Genomic DNA, 27,780 nt, shown 5'->3' with positions numbered 1-27,780 from the left:
CATGCTGAGTTGGGACCACTTTGCGACGTAGAGAAAATTGTATTCCATAATTTTGTTTACGTTAAATCTTTTAAGTTTTAATTTTTAACCCCCTTATTCATAATAGTCTGCTAACTTAAATCATTGCTAATTCACACTCTGTCTTCTTCTATCGACCTAAGTCAGAATGAGAAAAAACACTCCTAAGCGGCTGCTTAAAGTTAGCGGACCATTATGAATAAGGGGGTAAGTCTTTTGTATTGAGTTGTACAGTACTTTAACGTCACAAATAAATTTTTTTCTTTCTTTCATTTTTTATAATATTAGTAAAATACTATTATCTCTGTGGCCTGGTGCTAATAGGGCCAATATCAATCATCTTTATTTTTTTAGCGGCTTAAGTATACTAATGCCCTTTTATCATTTTTTTTTACTTAGCTGTATGAAGGCGCACGCGCCGTTTTTACATAGTAACATTTGAAAGATTGTTAATACACTAACGCCCTTTTAGCACAAAAAAATATCATACTTTTACAATAAACTGGCATTACAATCTCGTTTCATACAAAAACGTACTTTGGCCCTTTTAGCACCAGGCCACAGATTTGTATGTGCTATCAATTGATAGGTTTTAAATCGGTGCCGTATCGATTATTTTTAAGGGATAAAGGACAAAAGAACGAAAATAATGAATATAAAGAAAATAAATCAAATTGTTTAGATTTGAAAGAGCCACAACTCAAGTCAATTTCCTAGTATACAATTATTGGTATTGAGCAGGTTATCAACAGCTGTAAAGTAGATCCTGTAGATGAAGCCACAACCTGAGTGTTGGACAAGACATACTAAGATTTATGATCGATGCGTCACTCGAACGGTTGGCTTGACGGAACCCGAAAGTCGCGGGTTCGAATCCCGCATCGATCATAAATTTTATTTGTATAATTTGTACCTATTTTTAGTTTAGCTTAATATAATATTACGCGTATTTCGTTTTACTTTTATTAACTATATTTTTTTTATTGAAACCAAGTTCCTTACGGCAGGCTTGGAGGGGATAGGGATTTTGCTGCGCGACCGAACTGAAAAAAATGTGATAGTAAAACCGTAAGAAAAAATCCGTGGAAAAAAGTGCGTGGAATAAAACCGTTAAATGAGACGTGCGCAGGAGCGACAGTCGCATACACAAGCGAGTAGTGTATATATTATAAATATTATTATATTAATTAGATTATTAATTAGAGCAATATTAGAAGGATTTTTTTTTGCAATTTGTGTCGATTCTACATTAGCCGAAGGAACTTCGTTCCTACCTGGTGTCCCACGACACCACATTTCTTTTTAGTTTCTAAATAGCACAAGAGTATTATACATATAATAAATACTCTTTGCTGTTTCAGTCGATTATTACTTATTATCCTGCTGATCCTGGTATGGCCGAAGTTAAAATAAACTATAGAAAATTCCGACACATATACACATACAAAATAAAGTAATTTTCCGAATGATGGAAACTTAACTCCGACTTTTATGGAAAAGCATGCCCAACCTCATAGGTTTCTTTATAAGCATACCTTAAATATAAGCAGTTGTCCGGTATCCGGAGATTTGATTCTAGTCAGTCTTAGATCTCCCTTCCTGCCGTCTGGTGTACGGGACTCCACGGTAACTCGAGATATCTGAAAGTATATCTTCAAATTTTAGCCCGTTTGGTTACAATAAATATTAATCTTTTTCTCGATCTATCTGTCTGTCAGAAGGCTGTATCACATAAACTGCAATAATTAGATAACTAATGACATATGTGAAGAGAGTAAACTTTTCAGTGTTCGTCAGCAATATTTTTATGGAATTATTTTACCATTTCATGTAAAAAGTAATAAAAACTCTAATGATAATAATATTATTACCAAATTTCGTACCCCAATTAATACTGATTAATATTATATTACTTTACAATATGAATTTGATTCGGTATACGCTTATAACAACTTTAGTACTTACGTCTTCTTCTCTTTACATAAAATTATACATGGTATAATCATATCCCCAGAATGTCTTATAAATGTAAATCTTACAGTCCCTAGAAATAGACCACTATTCCCTATTAAAAATATTTTCAGCCCAACAATCAGCAGAACTAATATAGGTAAAAACGCACCCTTAAACAGAATTATGAGCTCTTATAACGATATCACTGCAAAAAATTGTAATATAGATATTTTTTCATATGACTAATATCAATAAATTTAACACCGACTGCATTAAAATATTAAGATCTTAGTTATGTAAGTTAAATATAAGAAATAAATTAATGTATTTTTGTATAGTTATAAATTTTATATTTTTTTTTTAAAATAGAAATGTATTTAAGTCATTTAATATCATCATTTTTGTTTAACTCTTCATTTCTTTAATTTTAACTGTTCAACTTTGTTTTTCTTTTCGCACTATTGTAAATGTGAAGACATGTCATATTGTACTATCCCTAGTGTACTTGCTAAAATTTTAATTCTATAATGATGTGTTGTTGGTGTAACTATCTAAATAAATAAATAAATAAGTACTTAAATAATATAAAAATACTAGTGGACCCAACAGACGTTGTCCTGTCGGAAATTTATGAAATTTTTTTCGTCTTAAATATGAAAAATCGGTCCAGCCGTTAGGAGGAGTCCACTAAAATACACTATTATATGGACGGAATTGAGAATCTAAACCAATCTCAAATACACTGGAACACACAAAAATATCATCAAAATCGGTCTAGCCGTTTTGGAGGTATTTCAATTGTGAATGTAAACCATTCTTGAATCCACCCGAAGACACACATCAATCTCAAATTCACTGGAACACACAAATATCTCATCAAAATCGGTCCAGCCGTTCAGGAGGTAGTTCAATTGTGAATCTAAACCATTCTCGAATCCACCTGAAGACACACAGAAAGTTTCAATAAAATCGGTCCGGGCGTCTAGGAGGAGTTCAGTGACATACACACGCACACAAGAATTATATATATAAAGATAAGTAAAATAAGCAAATATATCTTAACAAAATATTAAAATACGACGACACGAAAACGGTCTTAAAATTAAAACATACGCATCAATTACTGACTCTTATTATATCTTGTGCACGTAAAAACAGTTTGACGTAATAACCATACTAACATAGAACATAAACAAAATTTCACACTCACACACACACACACACACACACACACACACGTATATTAGCGGATGGCAAATAGATTTAGAAACTGATCAGTTGAATACAGTAATTAAATGCTGAATGAGTTATCGCCAAAACTCCTTATTTTCTAGAGAAAGTAGGTAGTTCACTTAATAAATTTTTATATGTCATAGTGACTTTAACTTATACCTGAGCAACCCAATTAATGCTAGATGACAAATTGTGAGCGTTATTTTGCGTTAAAAATGGATGAAAAGCATACTTAATTGTTTTAATAATATTTAAGAATATGCAGCACCTGCAAGAGTAAGACATCAAATAGTTCATGCCGCTTTTCCTTGGACGACGCCATTTTATTTTGAAAAAATGATGCGAGTGAACTCGTATGATAAGATCAGGTCGTATTTACAGTGCTCGGAGTAAACTACGCTTAAGTTTATATCTAATATAAAATTCTTACATCGCGGTGCTTGTTACCAAACTCCTCCGAAACGGTTAAACCAATTTGTATGAAAATTTGTGTGTATATTGGGTCTCTGAGAATCGGCCAACATGTATTTTTCATACCCCTAAATGATAAGGGTTCCCACCCCTAAATATTTTTTTATTTTTATTTTATTATGATTCAGCATTAAAAATACATAAGTACAACTTCAAATTTTTACCCGTCTACGATCAACACCTATTTTTGTATCGCGATTTTTATATTATTCTGTTCCATCCACAGATCCGTAATAGGGTTGCAAGATGGCAATCGAATTTAATAATTATTGTAGTACGATATATTCTATAGGTCCGAGAATCGGCCGTAATCTTTATAATATGGCAATACAACGTTTGTTGGGTCAGCTAATGTAAATCTATATATCTTACCTGCACAGTACTTGTAAAAGAATCACAGTTGAAATCCACTTGCACATGGTTCACAGACACCGATATACCGTCTATCACCTGAAATCAGTAATACAGAATACATTATCCTAAGCGAATCGGCGCTCTCTGATCCGCTTCGATCCAGTTCGATGTAGATCCGCGCGATTTTGACGCTCGCGTAGCGTTCTGTCAATGCGTATTATAGTACATGTAGCCATAAATTGCTTATAATTAGAATGATATGAGAGAATGTATCTGAAAGCTATTCAAGCAAGCACTAAGGCAGCAAAATAAACCATATTATAAACAAAATAAGGTTTAGAACTTAGGTAGCCGTTCGTCACATTCGGTTTTGGTGAATCTGAAAAATCTAGTGCCCTGGGGCACTGCCGATTTGAGCAGGTTATCCCGTCGGGTTCGGAGATATACTTCGCAAGTGTGTATTGCATATAATACCATTAATTCACATCTTGTGGGTTACCAGTGGGAGGCCCCTTTGCACAGGATGCAAGCTAGTTTATTGGTACCACAACGGCGCCTATTTCTGCCGTGAAGCAGTAATGTGTTTCGGTCTGAAGAGCACCGTAGTTAGTGAAATTACCGGGCAAATGAGACTTAACATCTTTTGTCTCAAGGTGACGAGCGCAATTGCAATTGTAGGTGCCGCTCAAAATTTTTAGGTTTTTCAATCAATTACCATCAGCTACCATCTTGCTCGTCTCGTCCCTTATTGTAATAAAAAAAAATGTGCGTTAGTATAATGAATTCACCAAGAGTACAGATCGCAAGTGCTAAGTTATTACCGCGGCTCATACCAACTCTCTAGATCATTCAACCAAAAGGTTGTACGTTGTGAATAGTTCCGTGAGTTAAGGCACACCAACTATCCAGCTGATGGTGTGTGGTGGAATGGTTGAAATAGGTGACAGGGTTAAGGTTAAAAAGATTTGCCGAATACTGAAGTAGAAGACACGAAGCAGTCATTAATAAATTACCTTATGTATGTAGCTATATTTTCCCGGCACAGGTATGGCCCCTGCTGCCGCGCCTGGGTTCATGACACGTGGCTCCTCGCATACTTCCAGAGCGATGTGCACTTCGTCCAAATTCTGTAATCATTTATATTTATTTACAATGAAACCTCAGGATTCTTGAAAACCCAAAATTTAAATTCACTGAACTAATACAAAAAATCACTTATGGAAAGTAAAAAAAAAACTACCACTCATTCGAAAATTATTGCCTCAATCCTGAGCGGGCGCAAAAAACTCAACGGACTTCGTATTTTTTCTAATAAAATTTCGAATCAATCGAATTTATAACTTAAATCGCCTGACGGCTGTCGCTCTAGTACCAATCTATGGTATCATTAAGAAAGTCATAAAGTTATAGTAACCTTAACCATACAAACGTCTTTTAATAATTATTTGAAGTTCCTTGTTACGAATCTGTGGATTTATTTTAAACATTTTCAGGGATCATATTGTAAAAGCATGTATACGACATAACCGAGTAGTAGGCATAATTAGTTTATGTTTGTTCCTGGTTCCATTATGATTATGACAATTTACATACACGTGAACATACATAACATTATCAAGAATATATTGAGTGGCAACAGTTAAAATGTATATTTGTTTAAATTTTGTTCTCAATGATTATTTAGTACCTATGATATAAATAGCGCTAATAGCCCTCCTCTGGAGCACAAGGAAGCCATATTAACTATTTCTACCTGCGTCTATTCCTGCCGTGAAGCAGTAATGTTTAAACATTACTGTGTTTCGGTCTGAAGGGCCGCCGTAGCTAGTGAAACTACTGGGCAAACGAAATATAATATCTTTAATCTCAAGGTGACGAGTGCAATTGTAGTGGCACTCAGAATTTTTGGGGGTTTTCAAGAATCCTGAGCGGCACTGCATTGTAATGGGCAGGGCGTATCAATAATTATCATATAAACGTCCTGCTCGTCTCGCCCCCTTTTTTTTATAAAAAAAACTACGGTTACATAAATCGTAGGTAAGCCACGCATTGATATACACCGATCCTCTCCTCTGTTAAAATCATATTTAAGCGAAAGAAATCAGATAGTCGATGAAAATGGCAAACGGTCTTCGGGTAAACCTGTGGGAATAGGTGTTCCACAGGGGTCTATTCTCGGTCCTTTCTTGTTTCTTATATATATTAACGATCTACCGTTTCTGGTATATGATAGCCATGAGATTGTATTGTTTGCTGATGATACTTCACTTATTTTTAAAGTGAAGCGACGTGCAGATATTGATGACGAGGTAAACAATGCACTCTCAAAGATAGTGCGTTGGTTTGAGACGTATAATCTGCACTTAAACAGTAAAAAAACAAAGTGTTTACGGCTCATTACACCAAACACAGCGGAGGTACAAACCAACGTACTTATAAATGACCAGAGATTGAAACTTGTGGACACTACGGCTTTCTTGGGTATCACGTTAGATAAAAAGCTTCAGTGGGGTCCACATATTGACCTCTAGCAAATAGACTCAACTCTGCGGCATATGCCGTTAGAAAGAATAGAGTCCACGAATGTTGCGACCGCTAGATTAGTGTACTTCAGTTATTTTCACAGCATCATGACGTACGGTGTTTTACTATGGGGTCATGCTGCTGACATTGATATAGTGTTTGCTCTGCAAAAAAGAGCTGTTCGTGCTATATATCAGCTTGGTTATAGACAGTCTCTCAAAGAAAAATATAAAGAAATATTATGACTGTTCATTGTCAGTACATTTTTGAAAATTTAATATACGTTCACAAAAATCGTCACCATTTTGCTCTTAATAGTGATTTTCATTATTATAACACTAGAAATAAGGGATTGCTTGTAACTAAGTCTAGTAGGCTTCATAAGATACACGATAGCTTTAAGGGTAAATGTATACACTTCTATAATAAAGTCCCAGCCACTGTTCAGGCATTATCTATAAATAAATTTAAATGTTTTATAAAAAAAAGGCTCTGTCGTAAATCCGATTACTCCACAGCTGAATATCTAAATGATCAGACAGCCTGGGACTAGATTGTGATAATTTTATAGCGATAGAAATGACTGTACATGTATTGTATACATACATGTATATTTTTTATGAAAAGGTAGTAGTATCTAGTATATTAGAAATGACATCAAAAATAATTTTAAAGGAATCAATTTTGAGAAAATAAATGCCTTTTATGCCTCTCAACTGGGCTTTAATGCGTTTCCGGTTTTCAAATGATTAGCCTGTTAACACGACGTCTTATAAGTAGTAAGCAACGCTTTTGTAATTCCTCTGGTCCTACAAGAGAGTAAGGGGTGCGGTGATCACTTAGGCAGCATCAGGTAGGGATGATCGATATTCATCGATGTTGAACAAATATATCGATACTTTATCGACAGCTTAGCTGGAAAACATTGATGTTTTGATATCGATATAGTCGACAAATCGTTTTTATAAGAATAAAATATCGAGACGTCAATTATTCTGTAGGGGACCATCAGGGTGTGCATCGGATGTAGGTACTAGGTTCAACTATCAAGTTACACAGTCATTAGCTATCACTATCAAGTTGAAGTAATTTCCACTAGATGAGACTATTTAGACACCTGTCAAAGTTATTTTTTAATGAGAGTGCCCAAAAATACCGGGAATGTTAATTTTTTTCTTTACCTTTGGAATTTCTTTAACAATAAACACATCGATTATCTTAGACATATCGATATTTATCGTACATCGATTCGTTTGATTCGATGTTAACATCGATATCATCATTGATGGTTTTCTAATATCGACTATTCCTAGCATCAGGTGACCCGTATGTATGCCCGTTCTTCTTCTCTTGGAAGTGAAGTTTTGCGTGACCTAACGTCACTTGTATTGGAAGCACCTCGTCCCATCCCCAACGCGGATTATACTAACTCCCTTAATATGACTTTATTTCCGTGACGTCATCGTACGTACTACACGTGAATCGTGGCCACGTGGCTTAGGTGTAAATCACGCGGGAGCTTTGCGCTAAATTGTATATCACTCTAAATTCGCAACGTGACAACGCTCTGTTCACTACAATGCCGAGAACGAAGTTCGCTTTTTCGCGGCACAATAACCGACAATCGGTGAACAGTACAAAGCCGTGAAACCGTCCATACTCGAAGTTCGGGGTCCACCGCAAATGAGTAGCAGGCTTTATAAATACGAATGTGTTTGTTTGTAACGCTTTCAAACCTAAACTACGCGAGTAATCATCATATTTTTTTTTCCATAAGGTTGTCAGTAGTCAAAAATGTTGAAAAGAGTCGCAATGAATTCCTTACCACTTCTTCTCATTAAACCTCAATCTTTTATGAGATAGTGGTAAATTATTTAAAAAAAAATTGACAAATAAAAATCATAAGTGTCCTTTCCTTGACCAAGATGAATAAAGTGTTTGTTTTCAAATTTAATTTGTGTAATTAATCCTAGTTAGGGTCATCAATCACTTTAAAAAATAACATATTGTTTAGATTTGAAAGAGCGACATCTCAAGTCAATTTCCTAATATGCAAATATTAGGGTTGAGCAGGTTTTCAACTGTAAAGTAGATCCTGTAGATGAAGCCACAGCCTGAGAGTTGAACAAGACATACAGGATTTATCAACGATACGTTAGTCGAACGGTTGGCTCAGTAGAAAGAGCGCTCGCACGGAACGCGAGAGGTCGCGGGTTCGAGCCCGTTCGTAAATAGTATAAGTAAGTATCGTTCATAAATTTTGTTTTCAAATTAAATTTGTGTAAATTAATCCCAGAAGTGACTGTTCTCACTTTAAAAAATAACAAATTGTTTATGAATACAGTGACATTGATTTAATCTGCATAAGACAAAGGTCACATCGTATCCTGAAGTTGTTCACAAGGTATCTCGATTTCCAGGCAGATGAAGTCACGAGTAGAAGCTAGAATAGTTCATATTTTTTAATGCACAAGTTTTCAAGAATCTTGTTAGCTATTTGTTGATAATATGCGAAAACGTAACAAATACAAGGGCGATGCAATTAAACGTCTCATGTTACACTTGGCTGATTCACGCCTTGAACTCATGGCAATGGCTTCTACACTTAATTCAACTTTGATTGGGCATTCTATCACGGTATTGATTGCACGATTACGGTGAGCGGGCAGTGGAAATCTCTTAACTTTACGTTTTCGCAATCGAAAATTTTGGATATTTAGAATAAGTCCAAGCCCTTCGGTTCCCCTTGTGTATTACAAGGAAGATTACTTCTACTAATATTACAAAGAGGAAATATTTGTACATCTGTATACATCATTTCACCAGTAAAATGGTTAATATCGCTGAGTAACATAAGGTGTTTTTTATTTAAAATAAATTGTAGACCCCCACATAAATTGCAATCATGGACAAATAGGCAAACTTCGTTGCCCGTCCTGCGCAGCTTTGATTCAAACTTTTCCGGTGTTCCTGGCCAGATCATTGGTCAATCTTGCGAGGGACCTACCAACACTGCTTCTTCCAGTACGTGGTCAACATTCGAGCACTTTACTACTCCAACGGCCATATGTCTTTCGAGCTACTGTTCACTGCCATTTCAGTTTCGCAATCATTTGGGCTATGTTAGTGACTTTGGATCTTGCAGGGAAACTCGGAGCATAGCCTTCTGAGCGACAATGAGCATCCTCATAAGGCCTATAGTTAGCAACCATGTCTGCGTTCCGCATGTCATCATTGGCAAAACACCTGTGTTTCCTCCCCTTTATGTCATATATTTAATTTATCTTTGCAAACAAGTTGCTGTCCCCTCCAATGGAAAACAACGCGTGTAACGCCTATACCGAAGAGTTCTGATAAATGCGATGTTGAAAGTTATCGACCCATAGCAATTCTATCTTCACAGTAAATCAAACTTCTTCAAATCAAAAATCTTCAGTAAATTCAAACTTGTTAACATTAACGATTTCCACAGCGTCAATATTATACAACTGCTTTACAGTACCCTTGTTCGTAGTAAGCTTGAAGCGAGCTCGTGCTTATGGAATCCCTACGAAGTAACCTATTCCCTTATGCTGGAGAAAGTACAAAAAACATTTTTGCGTTTCCTGTATAAGCAGAAACTGGGTTACTGCCCGACGGCGTATCTCGTCGGTTGCCTCGGATACAACACTCTGGAAACCAGACGGGCTCTCGACCAAGCAACTACCTTGCTTGAAGTTAGCCGGGGCTTAATAGATGCCCTTGATATTCATAATGAGCTGACAAAGCACCTGACAATTATAGTGCCGCGAGTCTTGAAATTGTTTTAATCACCTCGTAGAAGCTCGCCCTGATTGTGATCTATTTACTAATAGACTTGAAGTGTTGGTGCAGTTGCTGCTCCAACTTTGTGAGTCCTCACTTAACTTTTTGACGTAAATGGGACGCGGGCGTCCCCTGATTATTTTTAATAGTTTTGTGAAATTGAATCTATACTGAGATTTTTATTTCATTTGCTTTGTTTATTCTTGAACGCATTTTTTTACCGTCAAAAGGTTGATAGCATTGCGATGCGAATATAGAGATATAATAACCGTTAAATTGGAATATTTTAGTGTTATTTTTGAAAATCAATTTTCATTAGTTTTTCTTACTTTTAGAATATTCTTTGTGAGGTAATTAGTTGAAATGGTGAGTAAACTTATACAATTTATATATTTTCGTTATAGTTTAGAAGAATAAAGTTGTAAAAACATTTAATTACTTCAAGGGACACAGGCGTCCCAATATGCAGTAACGGTCGTGTTTTAAATAATTTCATATTTCTATTTCTACGGCTTTTCAGAGTATTGAAATTAAATTACAATAATTTATATTTACGTTTTTAGGCATACAAAGGAGCGAGAATGTTTTTTTTGCAGTCTTCAGAAATAATGTACGACTGTGAAGAGCCTTGTTTTGGACGAAGTGAATCAAGCATTTATTGAACAACACAAGGCGGAAGGAGCGTCAGAAGTCATTATCGAACGTGCACGTGCACCAGACTTAGTGCCATCATCACCATCTACTTCATCTAGAGAAACTTTACTGTCTATGAGCATTGAAATTGTAAGTAATGAGAGTGAAATTCAAGGGGCACAATATTATGAAGCAATACATGCCAAACAAACCGGTAAAACTAGGATTTAAGTTGTGGTGTCGCGCTGATTCTGCAACTGGATATTTGTTGCAATTCGATATATACACAGGTAAAAAAGAATTGGAGTGGAAGTGGGTTTAGGAGAATCCGTAGTATTAGAATTGCCAAACCACTTGTGGGTCTGGGTTTCGAAGTATACTTCGACAACTCTTTCAACTCGCCCATACCTTGCGAAACTCAATATCAAGGCATGCGGTACCGTTCACTTACAGCGAAAAAACATTACCAAAAATTTACCAGCTGATAGGGATATAAAAGAGGAACGAATTTCTTGTCGCCAATTCCAACTCAATTAGTAAAACGGCGCCAAATTGGTTGTGCTCAAAAACTGAATGTCACGTGTCCCGATATTGTATGCAAGTATAATAAAAATATGGGTGGAGTGGACTAATGGATAAAAAAGTAGCCTATGAAGTCGACAAAAATTCTAAAATAAAATATTATCTGCGCTTATTTCGTGATATTCTTGATTTAGCCATGAATAATGCTTATATAATTGATGCAAAATTGCATGAAGAGCAAAAAGTTGAAGGTACTTTGCTTTCATCATTGGAATACCGGCAGATCATAGCTAGAGCTATGATATGAGTATTTTCTGCAAGGAAAATTTGCTCTCCCATCCACGTCAATGCAAAGAAGCGAATACAAAATTCGAGTAGCCGATGACGCAAAACGTCATTAGAGACTCATGTGATGCTAAAAGCAGAAATCAGAAACAGATGTGTGCAATGTGCTAAGTCACATAAAGAACACCGCACCAATAATATTTGTGAAATATGCTGTGTACATTTATGTTTCACAGCAGACAGAAATTGTTTTGCGGCTTTTCATGCATGAAATATTTATTGAAAATATATCTGTTTAATGATCTAGAGATGTTTTATATACAATTTTATTATAATTATCTTAGATAACCCAATTATAAAATCTTTAGAAATAAGCATGGTCCATGACCGTTAGTGCATATTGGGACACCTATGTCCCATTCATTTTCAAAAAATATAACAAATGTAAACAGTTTTTATTATTATTTACCATTAAAAACCACCAAAATAAACATATAAATCCATCCTTATGTTTAGAAAAACTTCCCGATGAAATTTAAACGTCAAAGGGTTAATAGCGTATAACAATAGTACTTGATAAATGTAATTGGTGTTGTAACTGTTTTAATCAAAATAAATAAATAAACACACTGATTAAGAACCTTTGTCTTCAGACATTGTGATGTTTTGGACGAGATGATATTACAAAGCTTCCCGAACGCTGCACAGTGAGTTATTTGATATCACAACATGGCCAAAAATGTTTTATTCACCTAATCGATATAAAAGCATATGTATGGATCTGATGTCACTAATATAGTGGCATATCCCACTCTCAACGCGGGGATTAAATTACACATATATTAGTAATATTTTTATTCATATATATTTTATTTTAATTTATTATAAATACATGACTCGACTGATTTTTATGGATTTTTTTAGTGGTTCTGATATAGTTTAGCAATATTTACCATACACATTCTTAATATAATGATGCCTATATTAACACAGAGCATATGAATTGGGGGCCTACAAACTAGAACTTTTACAAAAAAACTCTGTAAATAAGGCAAAGTAAAACTCTAGAAGTTGTTCTTCTTGTTGTTATTTAGGTGATACAAGTGGGCAAAGAATGTGTTGTGGAGGCAGAGGTGATTTAAGTTTTCATTGAATAATGTTAATTCGGTGCACTCAAGATATTTTTATCATTGGGCATTACTATATAACCAATATTAATTACTACCACTATAACCTTATCTTTTAATTGTTTTTTATTTTACAATTATTATCATACCCAACGCCTCGACTTCTTTAAACTTCATTCACTAAAATCTCGTCGCAGCTACCTAGATTTATTATTTCTGCACAAAATAGTTAATAATAAAATAAATAATTCTGATCTTCAAGAATGCATATCCCTCTCAGTACCCTTTAAATACCCAAGACAGACGATATCCAAGATCTTTCACATTCCTTACTGCACAACAAACATTGGACTCAACGCCCCCATCGTCAGGCTTTGTAGATTATACAACGAAGTAAATTCAAAAAATTCAGAAATTGATATTTTAAACGATAATTCAAAAAAGTTTGTAAAAATTCTCGCACATCAAGCTAACCTGTGAATTTTTTTTTCCAAGTAGTATGTACCTATATCCTCTTCATTATAAAACCATATAAATTATATCCTTACTTTATATACATTTTTGTACTTAGACATTTTTGACTGTATAAATCACACTGTTCACTGTTACCATTGAATGATGTGTTCATCTTTAATTGTTACATATATCAGAATAATTGTACCTAGCATAAGTTTATATAAATGTGTAATATATGTAATGTTGATGATCCAAATAAATAAATAAATAAATTATAATGCACTAGCAGATCAATGATCTGATATTGTGGATATCACTGCACTTAATATGTCTACAGTTAAGTTTTTTTTTAATTCATTACATCTATTTAAATTTATTTAAAGCTTTATTATTTAAAAAATATATTTAAAGCTATTCACTGATTTTGCACTAATCACAGATTGGTAGGATTTTTTTTCTAGAATTAATTATTGTTTATAAATAGCATTTGCACAATTAATATAAAGATGCATATTATATAATTTCTTCTATCATCCTTATTTCAATTTGTGAAAATCCTCTGTGTTGAAGCACCTATAAGCCCAATTGTGTGTTATAAGGTTTCATTGTTATGTTTTCCTAAACCACAAGAGCGTTGAATAAACATACACTTGAATTTGGAAAATCATAATTTTTTTTTTATGATATTTTTTTTTATGATAAGGGACGAGACGAGCAGGACGTTCAGCTGATGGTAATTGATACGCCCTGTCCATTACAATGCAGTGCCGCTCAGGACAGAAAAACTCAAAAATTCTGAGCCGCACCACAATTGCGCTCGTCACCTTGAGACTAAGATGTTAAGTCTCATTTGCTCAGTAATTTCACTAGCTACGGCGCCCTTCAGACCGAAACACAGTAATGCTTACACATTACTGCTTCACGGCAGAAATAGGCGCCGTTGTGGTACCCATAATCTAGCCGGCATCCCATGCAAAGGAGCCTCCCACTGGTAACTTTAGCATGTTGCTGGCAGTGATCAAACCAGGCTAACTAGCAACAGCACTAGCCGTTGCACCGCCAATCATTAACCCTCAGGGTATAAAAATAATAATGTTTGATTTGTACCATCATTTGATTTAAAAATCAAATGCCAGTCATTGACACAACTTTTACCCACCTGCCATATGTACTAATTAGTCATAGGGTATGCTCATTGAAAGCAAACTTAAATTTTAATTAAAAAATGCAGGCTATTTACCAATACTATAGGTACAGTCTTCAATTTTGTCCATTGTATTCTAAATGAGGCACGATTGCATTTCGCTGCGGTCAATCGCACCCAGCCAGGCAGCTCCAAAAGATCTGTTAAGAGATCTTCTTCCAAAGTGAGGTCATGCAGCTCACCAGAACCTCGAAGTGCCGAGAGGGATATTTGTTCGGGAGAGAGATTTTTTGTGAACCTGTATTGTAATACGGATATAAAAATAGTGTAAATATTCATAGAAAGATCTAGCATCTAGTCAGGTTAATTAAATATAGAGACGTAAAAAACAATGGTTTAAAAACAATAATAAAATATTAAAAAACACATAACACACCTGGAAAGATGTTTTAGCAGTTGATTTTTGATAATCGTGACCATTTTGATGATTATTCCATTACAAAACTAAAAAGAAACAATGTTTTGATTATGAATTTAGATTCTTTTGTTCATTTTAAGCAAAGATTAGTCGCCAATCGACAAATACATATTTTACTATACCAAGATAGGTAGGTATATACACAAATTACAAATACAGGGATTTTTATTGTTGACGCTGACGTTTAGTAGTGTACGAGACAGTGTCAACTGTCAGAGATCAGCTGCCAATTGCCAGTGATAAATCAATTAGACTAACTATGTCAGTACCTACCGTGTACATTAAGTTAGAGTTTTGATATCGACGTAATACACAGTAAAACTAATAATAATAATACTTTATTTTAATTACAGTCACTGCAAATAACTTAAATTACAAAATTTACAATGTTTATTAAACAATTGTTATATTGATAACTCTCACTTCTGACATTAATTACAAATTATTTCTATCTTATTTATATCTCTATATGTTTATTATATAATACTAATTTACATGGTTTTATTGTTAATTATTGTAAAATTTAACGACGGTTTTGCAGTGATATCAAAAATAGGTGGACCATTTTTCGTGGTCAAAATAGCTGCCTTTTATAGTGAGGTGCCGCTAAGGCTACTACAAAACTAAAAAGCATTTATATTCCAATAACTAAATAAATTGTGTTTTTCAATAAATTATAATTTCATCGAAACTCCTCTCCCGTTGTGTCATTTGGCCTGTGTCTTTGAGTATGTCTGGCAGGGCGATCCAATTTATCCAAGCTGTTTTCGGCTGCCTTAGGGATGATATTAAGAAATCTAGATTAGAACGGACTCAACATAATTAGCAAATAAAAGAATCATTTACGCTTCGCAAACAATAGAATTCTAATTTCAGAATGTCGGAAAACACTACATCAAGTGCTACAACAACTTTCAAATGTAAAAATAATATAACATAGTAAGCTAGCAGGACTAACAATCAATAATCAAATTTAATAATAATTTAAAAAATGCCGTCACGGGACGCCTGACAGATGTGAAACATCGAAATTATTTTGTACAAGTAATAGGCACAAAAGTACAGATTATGACAGGAACTAAATATAGCATGATAAAAAAATACAATATTACGAATTTTCTCCAGAAAATGATGATAGTTAAATTTTAATCTATCGAGAGAGTAGATTATACAAATACTATATATTTACAAAATATACACGTTCTTAATGCAGGCAAATGCACACTTGAATCATAAAAATACAATATACTCACTGATGACTTGGTATTGTACCATAGTGCGATTTTGCTTTCTTCGCAGGAAGCTGCACACTTTCACTTTCTGAATTATCGCTATCAGATATATTTGATCGTTATATATAATAAATATAAGAAACTAACAATGAATCTACTGTGTAACAGTATGTAAGTCAAATAATTATATAATTAATACTTATATAATTGTTAAAATAATTATGAATGTTCTGTTTTACCACAATAAACAGAACTTTTGAAATTCGGGTTATAATAAGGATAAATTTTAATAATGTAGGTACTAAGTTAGAATCACTGTTTAAGCATTTACTCAACAAATGAAAGCATAATAATGATTAGTATTACATTGTTAAGATGATCATGTAAGTTCTGTTTTACCATAATAAACAGAACTTTTGAAATTCGAAGTTATCACAAGAGAAAGTACTACGTAATACGTATAGATGGCGGTAACAACAATATAGCGTGGCGAAGCGTCGCCACGGCCTTTATCGCCACGCCAACAATCTGGTTTACCTATAGATGTTTCACATCAATAAAAATAATCAAATAAAAAAATACCAAAATTATGAGTAATTCCTCTGACAATCAGCATTATGCTACATATGGAGAAAATATAATAAGAGGACAAGTATGTACATCTAGGACAGCTATGGCCACAAGAGATGCTATGCATATAGAATTTGACAGAAGAATTATAGTCAACACATGGAAAATATTGTGGTCTCTTAGCGAAGCTTTGGTGATTGAAGTTGACGAGCAATCTGTTGATTTTATGTCAATAAAATGTTTTTGACTTTGACTTTGAAGTCATGAAAAACAAAGACATGCTAGTTAAAAACAAAAGAAAATCGTATGTCAAAATGGGATACAAAGAAATGTAATCAGAGTAAAAGAATTATAAAGAAAATATAAAGTAAGTTTAAACAAATAAACGTAACTAAATATAAAGATGTAAATAAAGATTGCAAAACACTTAAATGGAAATCGGTGGGATACATGCTGAGGGATAAAAATATTATCGGAGTGGTACCCCAGAAATGGCAAACGAAATTAAGAGTGATAATGAGGTGTTGAGTTAATGACCTCAAAGGAGTTGCCGATTCAGGATGGATAGCACTTGGAAGTGATAGAGATATGTGGTAGGATTGGATCATTCGAGGAGGCCTTTGTCGAAGGGCAAGCTGTTGTTGGAAAAACAGACTGTCAGTAACAAACGTATATTAAATTGTAACGTATTGTAAATCAACAAAAAAAGTGCGTGTACTTATGTAAGCACGCAAGAAGTTATTCTTTTCTGGCGTAATAAAACAAAAATTCGTAAAAAAATATTCCTCGTACTATTTATTATGTCGTTACGGTTACCGCTACGTTTGTATTAAAATAACATTGTAATACAGAAGATATTCAATGCGACCAATAAAAATATTATTGAAAAGCAATTTTTTTTTATAAATTCGTTTAGTATAAATTGAAATTATAATATATTGAAATTTATTTTATTCTTGCTCATTGATTGTGATTCACTAGACGTATGATTTACAAGAGGCTTGGTAGCTGAAGTATGACACAAATGTTCTAGTTGACCAGCTAACGTCAGGGTGTCGAATTTGCGTGCATCGTAAAAAATTCACTCTGATCTTCAATAAAAGCTTTTTTTTATTTTATTGACTTCATTCAAAAATTAGTCAATGGACAATCATATTATAAGGTTACAGGGAATAAATAAGAAGTGGTGTTTCGCTATCCCAATTTTTTTAAAGTTCGCGATTGAGTGCGATACTCTCTTAACAGGGGTGAAATCGCGGGCAGTAGCTAGTAAACTATAATTGTATTATGGGCCTTAATTTTTATTACTTGATTAATTAAGAGATAAGAAATAAAATTTAACTAAGGTCCTTCATATATTATAAAAAAGGTATTATATTATTATTTTTTAAATATTTTAGCTTTTAGTGAAATTTCACCTTTTAAAGTCACAATACAGACATCTTTCATATTGATAAATTTAAAATTTAAAAAATATAAAATAAGCATGCGAGAGAAACCAGTTGTAGAAAGAGAATTAATATTCTAAAATCGGTTTCAATAAATTGCGGCAAATCTAAATGTTTGTTTACATCACCTTTATATAGACCTGCGTTGCTAAGCACTACTATTGATCACGACTGTTGTAAATGCGAAAAGTTGTACCCAATTTAACGAAACACTTTTATTATTTACGTTAAAGTATTTAAAAAGGTTTTAATCGATTTTGACGTAAGTTTTATAACTTAAAATAAAAATTGTCATTGTCATAATAGCGATGTCCTATTTGTGCATATTATTGACTTTTTTAAAGCTTTGTGAGTTTGTGCACGTAGAATTTATACTATTTATTATACAGAATATTATAATTTTTATATTGTGAGTAAGCAAGTGTAATCAAATCATCTTTTAATATCAAAAGTAGGTTGTATGTAGATTGGTGAGGTTTTATTTGAAATTAAGTAATTTACGTACGTAACATTTGGGCTTACAAATTTTCAGTTATATTTAAAGTTTAATTTTATCAAGCGATACTGCACGGGGAAATTTATTTGAATTAATTTTCTTTAAATACATTACTCCGTTAAGGATAAAATATATGGTTAAGCTATTGCAAAAAAGAACTGTTAGATGTTTCTGAAACAGCTTATTTTTTCCTAATTGTAATCACGCAATTGTTTTAGCCCACAGTCCTCACGCCCCTCGCTTCAATGTCACAATTGGATAGCATAGTAGAATCAAACGTAATAGACGCACAATACTCTAGCGGAGACACTAACAACATGAAAACCAAACAGATATTCGAGGAGGAAAACAATAACAACATAGATGAACTCTCAAAAAATTTGGAAATGGGCTGTGTGGTTGATAAGGTGATGCGTCCCCCGAATATTTGCGTGGAAACTTGCGTGTATGAATCAGGTTCAGATGATGAAAATAAGTCCGAGGCTGAAGCAAATTATTCTGACGACTTTGACGATAATAGTGATGAAGAGATTAAGAACGTAAGCAAGTCAGAGAGTAATGTTAAAAATGACGACCTAAGGCAGCTATCTTTAAAGATGTCTAAAAGTCATTCATCTATGGCTAGTAATAAGGTTTCAGTTTCGGTTAAGTCTGGGAGATCTAGTGGTACTGGGTAAGTCTAAGATATCAAATAGATAGTGTAGTTATTGATTAATATAAGTTTTGTTAAAATGGAATCAATTGTGTGAGTCGATGCAGATTACTACCAACAGAGAAGCAACTCTTTGTATAAATGTTTATGTTAACCCGCGTAGTATATTCTTACTACCAAACTGACTCCTTACTTTTGTTTTGAGCACGTTAGAAACTTTTAGAAACCCTCGTTGTGTATTCTGCTAAATTCAAGTACTGTAGGATAGTGTGCCTCACGAACACACTCTCCCAATCCGGTTCGGAATGCAGATTAGCAGAAATTTTTCAGTGAGGTCCATAGTTAGCCGATTTGACGAACTCCGAAAGAAGAGAATACGGAAGCAATAGCAAAATATACAAAGATATACTTACTTACTTACAAAATGGCTTTAATAGGATCAATCTGTTTTGTGGGGTACCCAATTTTACTAGAAAGCACATTTTGAAGGAAAATTTGCTAAACCAAAGCAAAAATGCTCTGGGACAATCGAAATCCGTAGACCAGGGGTGCTCAAGCTTGAACTGCTGGCGATCTACCTCAAAATTGCTAGACTACGATCGATCGGCTACGAGATGCTTCAAGTATGTGTGATGAAGGATTGTCGTCTAGGTAGAGTGTCACGATGACATAGATATTAGTTTTGCGCAAAATTTGCATTTTTTTAGTCAAGGTAAGTGTAGGTCTGCTCTTAAATGTCAATGAAAAAACTCATAATTACTATTCAAAATTGCGAGTTTATTGGTTCTTACAAAACAAACGCGTTCTAAAGTTCTAAGCTTAACTAAATAGTGACTTTGGATCTTGAAGCGTGACACTGCATGTCCTGAGGATACTTATTATAAGATGGTACGTAATTACCAATTTTTGTTTATTATACCGGATTTTTTTCTCGAGATCGACTCAAAAAGCACTCGCGATCGACGTGTCGATCCCGATCGACCGTTTGAGCATCCCTGCCGTAGACATACAAAGAGCCTTCTCATAGGCTATGGCAAATATTGCAACTCTGGGATTGATGATCGCTACAAGAGTATGATTAACTAAGGTTGACGAGACTATTCTCAAGATGAGCCGACATTGACTGAGCGTTTGACATTACGCTAAAGAGGTCTTGTGCGCCCTTATCATTTGATAATAATATTTTTTATGACAATAAGGGACAACACGAGCAAGACGCTCAGCTAATGGTTATTGATCCGCCCTGCCCATTACAATGCAGTGCCGTGAAAAATCCAAGAATTCTCGTTTGCCCAGTAATTTCACTAGCTACGGCAACCTTCTGACCGAAACAATTACACATTACAGCTTCACGGCAGAAATAGGCGCCGTTGTTGTACCCATAATCTAGCCGGCATACTGTGCAAAGAAGCCTTCCACTTGTTAATAATATTTTACCAAAATAAAAATGCTTCCTCAGCCTTTGCACGTCCATATAAAATGAGTACTTTTAGATGCAATCGTGTAGGCACACCCACGAGGCTAGCAGCGGTCTAGTATACCACTGGTGTTGTAGGAGAATATAACCGGCCGCGATTACTCACTTACATGATTGCTTATACCTCATATTCTATAAAAAACACTTTTACTTATAACAACTAAACATACTAACAATTAAATTAAAATTCTGTTTTCCAGTTCAGTGTCATCTCGTCAAGCAAATCGCGTCAACATGTCCTTTACAAACGATAGACTGCGAGAGATTGAAAGGCATAACCATATTCTACTGAACAAGATACTAAGCGCACGCAACAAGAAGTCATCCATACCGACGATCGAGGCACCGATCCGGAAACCTGTACCTTCAGCAGCTCTGCATCGGAAGAATAAACAGAGACAGATTGACCATGATAATATGGTGAGTTTATCTTGCTACATTTGGTTTTTCATAGGCCGCATAAAATGCGTGCAAAAACGTACCACATCATTTCTGTAGTAAACCTTAGATTTTTTACTGCAGTGCACCTACTTTCATTCTTTGGTACTTCAGTGATTTCGTGGAAAATAACGTACGGGATTTTGCCGCAGTGCGCGCTTTGTCTTACTGTGGTTAAAATTTGTTGATCTTAGAAAGCATCTAACGGTCGTTTCCAATATACTATCTACAGATAGATAAATTACTAATTTCTTCTGTCAGTAATTAACTGTCAATAATCTGAAGCTGTCCCAATATACACGATAAGTCATTCTTATCGCCATAAGTTGGGACGCGTGATTTGCAATTTCCATACAAACTTCTATTGGTAATAAGCTATGCTATACGTCGTCCCATTGACAGACAGCGTGTACGGATAAGGTGAGTTACCGTCGGTAAGTTTATTGGGACAGAAAAGTCAATGATAATTACGATTTTTATCTCAAGTAAGAGATAGACTGAATATCGGGAGCGGCCGTTAGAAGACTTGGGACTGTGATTACCGCTACCGATTACTACGCATGGATTCATAAAGAAAACTTTTCTGTAAGAAAAATTTGACGTCATGTTATATATGACTAAGTATGTGGCGTTCTTCCACAGTGTGGTTTTCAAGTGTGATTTCTTCCAGGTACAACCAAACTATAGAATTATCATCTTTGCGTGGTATTTACACATTGGTACTTTACATGCGACAATAATAAAATACGCACATCTACCTAAAAGGTACTTACCATCATGATCCATAACCATTGTTTGCCCTCTTTTTCATAAAAAATTCACTTACGATTTTCTGTGATGAAGCTCCTGGTATTTTGTCAATTTTGCAAGCGTGACATGTCTTAGTCCAGGGAAAGCAACATTTTTATTGGCATATTATGTTCTATCAATCAACTAATGTTATTTTTAGGTCCTGTTGAAGAAGATCCAACGCGCCAAGTCTTCATCATATAGCGTCCGTCGTTGATACAGCGCGCGCGTCCGAAGCGGACGCGACCCCTATCCGTACTTTTACCTGTTGCTCAATATATTTGTTATTTTTATTCAATTTGACTTTTATTAATGAAGAGTCAATCAAAAGTATAATTTCTGCATATCAGAAGTCAATGGTAGCGTATGGGATGTTTACTCAGGACACATATTCGCAGGAAAGCCTATTATCAACTTCTGTTGAAATGAAAAAGCTCCCAAGAAGAAAATAATATAAAAACGCCGGTGTTAACGCGTTTATTCCGGTACTCCCATTCAAAAGGCGTAGTCCCTGACTCATGGAAGTCAGCCCTTGTCCATCTGATCCAAAAAGAAGGAGACATTACGGATCTGGCAAACTATGATCTATATAGCTGGCGGTTAATTATGCTCTCCAAAATCATGGAGAGCATAACTAACCGCCAGCTCTTGGTATACCTAGAAAGTCACCAGTTGATCAACGACCGACAGTACGGCTTTCGCCATGGTCGGTCGGCAGGTTATCTTCTGGTGTACCTAACACATAGATGGGCGGCGGCTATTGAAAGTAAGGGAGAAGGCCTAGCAGTTAGCCTGGTTATAGCGAAGGCCTTTGATCATGTATGGCACAAGACGTTCCTCTCAAAACTTCCATCATTTGGGCATCCCGAGAGCTTATGCAAGTGGACCTCGACGTCTATTGCTCGAACCCGAAGCCCGCGAACGCTGGTGTATCCCAAGGCTATGTGCTATCTCTTACGCTGTTTCTTCTGCATATAAATGATATGTTTTACGCCTCCAATATACATTGCTATGCAGATGACAGCACAGAAATCGTCGACCAGTGCCGGGAGAAACTTGTGTCTTCTATCAAGTCCTCTTTTAAAAAGGTCGCGGAATGGGGTAAATGGAACCTTGTCCAATATAACCCCCAGATGGCTCAAGTTTGCGCGTTTACCACTAAAAAAACCCCATTTGTCGTATCACCGCTCTTCGACAAAACTTCCGTTAAAGCCTCGCCTAGTATCGGAATACTGGGTCTCGAAATCTCGAGCGATAGCCGATTCCGTGGCCAAATGGCCAAGTGGCCGTGGAGGGCAAAGCCAAATTGGCTTCGAAGAAGCTGGGCGTAATTAATCCACATTCTAGCGCTCTACAAAGCATAGGTCGGGCCACACATGGAGTTTTGCTGTCATCTCTGGCCTGGCGCAACCAGGATTAGCTAGATCCCTTCTCCATACATCCCTACTCTCTGTAGGGATGGATTACGTTATATACTATGCCTAAAACGCCTTGGTCACTTAGTGGGCAAAAGGCATATTTGAGAGTTTGCTCGCTAAATTGTACAGGACGTAATTTTTTTTTATATCATAACGCAGTGCTTGGTTCTTGTTCAGGTTAAACTCTTGTTTTCCAGGAATTTTTTTCAGAGTTCTGACATTCTGGTGAATGATACTTACTTTCGGTTGCTTTGGTCCTTGGGTGGTTGGTCCTTCTGTTGGTAGTTAATTGTTTAACGTACCATATAATAATATAATGTCCCTTTAAAATAATTATATATAATGTATTAGTAGAAGATTAACAACGTAACTTATTTACAGTGTTGATGCAATTACAGTACTCAAACAGTAATAGCAATGACTTTCATGTATCTTCCTCTCATTTATAGCTCCACTTTTTAATGAGAAGAAAACAAACGTACGGCTGACTTGATAGTATGAGAGAGTACCAGAGGAATCATGAGACGGCCTATAATCTTTTTTCAACCTTTTTTCAGAATGTTATGAAGTAGTGGATGAAAATGTCTCTATTTCTTATTTGACTGAGTACATCTCTTACAAGTATTTCTATTTATTTTTTCAATTTATTTATTTATTTATTAAAAAAAATGTCAAAGCTAATATGAATATTTTATTGATGTTGAGCCAATACACAAACCATACACGAATCAAAGTCGACTCAACCGTTGTCAATCGTCGTCTTACAGCCGTTTTCAATAACGTATCTCTAGTTAGGGATACATTGCTATCACTGTTTAATGTTAAGATCTTATCTATCCATAGTTATGTCCAATATAGTTATAGTCCAATGCTTTATGTCGATAGGTTATTGAAATGTGATTACTTACATTGCAATAAGCTTACGCTTAAAAGTAAAGTTTTGTCTTCCTCTAGTAAGTTAAACTAAGGATATATAGTTATAAAATTACATAATGGATTAGTTGCATATTGGCATTAAATGGAAATGTTCCAGTCTTTTCGAAGCCTTTCACAGCATTTCTAACCGAAGAATTCTGGCTCCAAACCTGCTTAAAAATTTCTTGAAAGTGACCTTAATCATCCATTGATTCGGATGTGCATGTTGCAGTGACGTGTGTGTCCATCAATATGTTCAATACCAAGAGAGTCACAAAGATCTACCACTGAGAGACGCGTGTCCATCCAAAATTAAAATTTCTAATTGTAATGCACACAAACAACGCCACGCTGAGACTGACCACTGGTGTAGCGAAAATTGAATATACTCGTAATTCTAATCTACCAGTGGGAGGATTCTTTACACAGGATGCCGGCTAGATTATGGGTACCACAACGGCGCCGATTTTTGCCGTGAAGCAGTAATGTGTAAGCATTATTGTGTTTCGCTCCGAAGGGCGCCGTAGCTAGTGAAAATACTGGGCAAATGAGACTTAACAACAAATTCTCAAGGTGACGAGCGCAATTGCAATGCCGCTCAGAATTTTTGGGGCTTTTGAAGAGTCCTGAGCGAAACTCCATTGTATCATATATAGTCCAGTCCTCACGGTTGGCTGCCAGACAGGACGTTCATAGTTTGTGTATATCTGAAAAAATATACACAAACTATGAACGCTTGTCAACATTATGTAGAGAGAAGCATGCTCAATAAAGAGAGAACAGACAGATTAAAAAATGTCACTCTAAGAGTGACAAACAAAACTATTACAGTAAATGTAAGGAAGTTCAAATGGCGTCAAGAAGACACACGCTAAGCGACGTCTACGCAACGCCAGAATATTACCTCCAGTTTGCTCACGGTGCCATATGGCAATGGCATGAGGCCACCGTGTAGTACGCTGTTATGAAGTTGGCGCACCAAACTTTAATAATAGCAGTGGAAACACTCATAATACTGGTAAATTGTTATTTACTGGAGTCAGTAAACAGCATTGATTCACAAATAACACCACAAAGTTGTTAATGAGTTGTTCAATCCTTATCAAACTAAATTATTACTCGTAACCCTAGGACCTTGTTTACTCATTTAACTTGCAATAGCGGTATTTTCGTATCCAAGTACAATTAACTTTGTGTATCGAATTGATATCAATTATGTGATGTTATTATGTTATCTATATTCTATGTACCTTGCACTTTCCCTTTTATTACATTTGAAAATGAATGGTAAGATATACAGTATACGAATTACATAACGTTCTAAGATATCATTCAAGACGTCCACGCCACGCCTGGTTTTTTCCACGCCTGGGCCACTGATGGCCCTAGGACTAGGAGGTATCATCTCATTTGGTAGGGCTTTTCAGCCCATGCACTCCAGAGAGGGTTGCGAGGTGTGGTGTGCGTCGAAGCATAATCCCGGATGCCCCCAATTCCGGGAGACGAGTCGAAAACCCGTACTGACCGCTGAGCACAACAACCTCAATGGTCCCTCGGAAATACTGGAACAACAACCAGTCGGAGGCTCCTTTGCACAGGATACCCGTTGGGTTATACGCACCACAACGACGCCTTCTTCTACCGTGGAGCAGTAACGTGTAAGTATTATTGTGTTTCGGTCTGAAGGGCGCCGTGAAATTACTAGGCAAATGAGACTTCTTATGTCTCAAGGTGACGAGAGCAATCGTAGTGCCACTCAGAATTTTTCAAGAATCCTGAGCGGCACATTGTAATAAGCAGGGCGTATCAATTTCCATCAGCTGAACGACTTGCTAGTCTCGTCCCTTATTGTCATAAAAAAATGGTTCCAAAGAACCATTGTATAAAGCGAGTAAATAGTGAAGGAATATACTTAGAAAAACAATAAATATCATATATTATAATTGATAATCCAGATACTTATGATCTAGTAGTAATAATAATAATAATAATATTGACACACTTTTTACAAAAATTATCTTGCCCCAAGTTAAGCATATATAGCCTGTGTTATGGGTTATAAGACAATGATATATTTAATACCATATACTTACTTAAACATACATAAATTCATATAAACATACATGACTCGGAAACAAACATCCATATTAATCATATAAATGCTTGCACCTACCAGGATTCGAACCCGGGACCTCTAGCTTAGTAGGTAGGATCGCTAACCACTCGGCTATACAGGTCGTCAAAGTTAGTTAGTTAGTTAGTTTTATTTATTTAGAGCATTGGTAACTAGATGATCTAGCTCAAACCAAAATCCAATAAAAGAAGAGTATCTATTATTAAATTACATCTATTTTTAATATTGGCTGTACTCGATTACAAGAAAACCCCCGTTAGATTTATTGGCAAAAAAATATCTTGATGTGGGTTAGACCTCCATTTTATGACTCTATATCCTATTAATTAATATTATAAATGTGAAAATTTGTATGTCTGGATGTATGTTTGAACTTCTTTAACGCAAAAACTACTGAATGAATGAATTTTGATGAAACTTTACAATAATATAGCTTACACACCAGAATAACACATACAACAACAACAGGCTATTATAAAACTATCGCGTGAATTATACTTTATATGGCAAAACAACGTTTGCTGGGTCAGCTAGTATCCTTCATTTTTAAACGAGGAATTCTTGTATATATATTTTGAATCTCGGAAACGGTAGTTTCAGGGGCGAAAAATCGATCTAGCTAGGTTTCAATTTAAAAAATGTGTTTTTATCCGTGTTTTGATGAGAAACAGCTACAATAATATTAGAATAAAAAGGATAATTTCAACACTATATACAAGACTATAATAGCTCAGATGGGACATTAGGTGATCCGGAAAGCAGAAGACCCCGGTTCGAATTCAGATGTCCTATTAGATTTTTTTTTCAAGTTTTGTACAGCCGATCGTCCTGATATTATTCTTTGATCTAAGTACCAGTATACATAGATGTTTGAATACTCTCATAAAATATTTTTATTACTACTATTATCACTTTGTAATAAAAATAACGGAATATTTTGCTTGAGTTATCTAATGTCATTTTTATATACCACGAGTTTCATGTCACGTAATTTTCCCGATTGGGAAACATCTTGAGTCGTGAGTAAGTTGATGCTCATGCTTTTTTTTTAATGAAAATAAGGGTCGATACGATCAGGTCGTTCAGCTGATGGTAATTGATACGACCTGCTCATTACAATGCAGTGCCGCTCAGGATAAAAGGCATAAAAGGCATTTATTTTCTCAAAATTGATTCCTTTAGAATTCTTTTTGATGTCATTTCTTATACT

The 27,780-nt window shown here is 35.2% G+C and overlaps 3 protein-coding genes and 1 long non-coding RNA gene across 8 annotated transcripts in view; 2 read left to right on the top strand and 2 right to left on the bottom strand.

Annotated features, from left to right (window-relative positions):
- Positions 1-15,122, bottom strand: part of LOC126978081 (UHRF1-binding protein 1-like) — a 53,020-nt gene extending 37,898 nt beyond the window's left edge. The window contains exons 1-5 of the mRNA XM_050826793.1: positions 14,960-15,122; positions 14,620-14,821; positions 5,043-5,156; positions 4,048-4,125; positions 1,554-1,658 (exon numbers count right to left, since the gene is read on the bottom strand). Of these exons, the coding sequence (XP_050682750.1) occupies positions 1,554-1,658; positions 4,048-4,125; positions 5,043-5,156; positions 14,620-14,821; positions 14,960-15,003 (543 nt within the window). The 5' untranslated portion in view covers positions 15,004-15,122. The remainder of the gene's footprint in view (positions 1-1,553; positions 1,659-4,047; positions 4,126-5,042; positions 5,157-14,619; positions 14,822-14,959) is intronic.
- Positions 1-27,780, bottom strand: part of LOC126978163 (RNA-binding protein 41-like) — a 298,020-nt gene that overhangs the window by 82,468 nt on the left and 187,772 nt on the right. The gene's annotated exons all lie outside the window — the stretch shown is intronic.
- LOC126978220 (uncharacterized) overlaps positions 1-27,780 on the top strand; it is a 242,323-nt gene that overhangs the window by 35,410 nt on the left and 179,133 nt on the right. The gene's annotated exons all lie outside the window — the stretch shown is intronic.
- Positions 18,421-22,401, top strand: LOC126978187 (uncharacterized). 5 transcript variants are annotated; one of them, XM_050826962.1, is made up of 4 exons: positions 18,421-18,513; positions 18,966-19,420; positions 21,077-21,296; positions 22,264-22,401. In XM_050826962.1, exons 2-4 carry the CDS (start codon positions 18,993-18,995, stop codon positions 22,318-22,320), a joined length of 705 nt encoding a protein of 234 aa, XP_050682919.1. In that variant the 5' UTR covers positions 18,421-18,513; positions 18,966-18,992; the 3' UTR covers positions 22,321-22,401. The 5 variants fall into 5 exon arrangements, with proteins under 5 accessions (XP_050682919.1, XP_050682916.1, XP_050682918.1 ...); XM_050826959.1 differs by lacking the exon at positions 18,421-18,513 and adding an exon at positions 18,562-18,660; XM_050826961.1 differs by lacking the exon at positions 18,421-18,513 and adding an exon at positions 18,562-18,702.

Source organism: Leptidea sinapis, chromosome 47 (genome assembly GCF_905404315.1).
Source record: "Leptidea sinapis chromosome 47, ilLepSina1.1, whole genome shotgun sequence".
Classification (NCBI taxonomy): domain Eukaryota; kingdom Metazoa; phylum Arthropoda; class Insecta; order Lepidoptera; family Pieridae; genus Leptidea; species Leptidea sinapis.
Note: the sequence above shows the minus strand (reverse complement) of the source record. Positions and strands in the feature narration are given on the sequence as shown.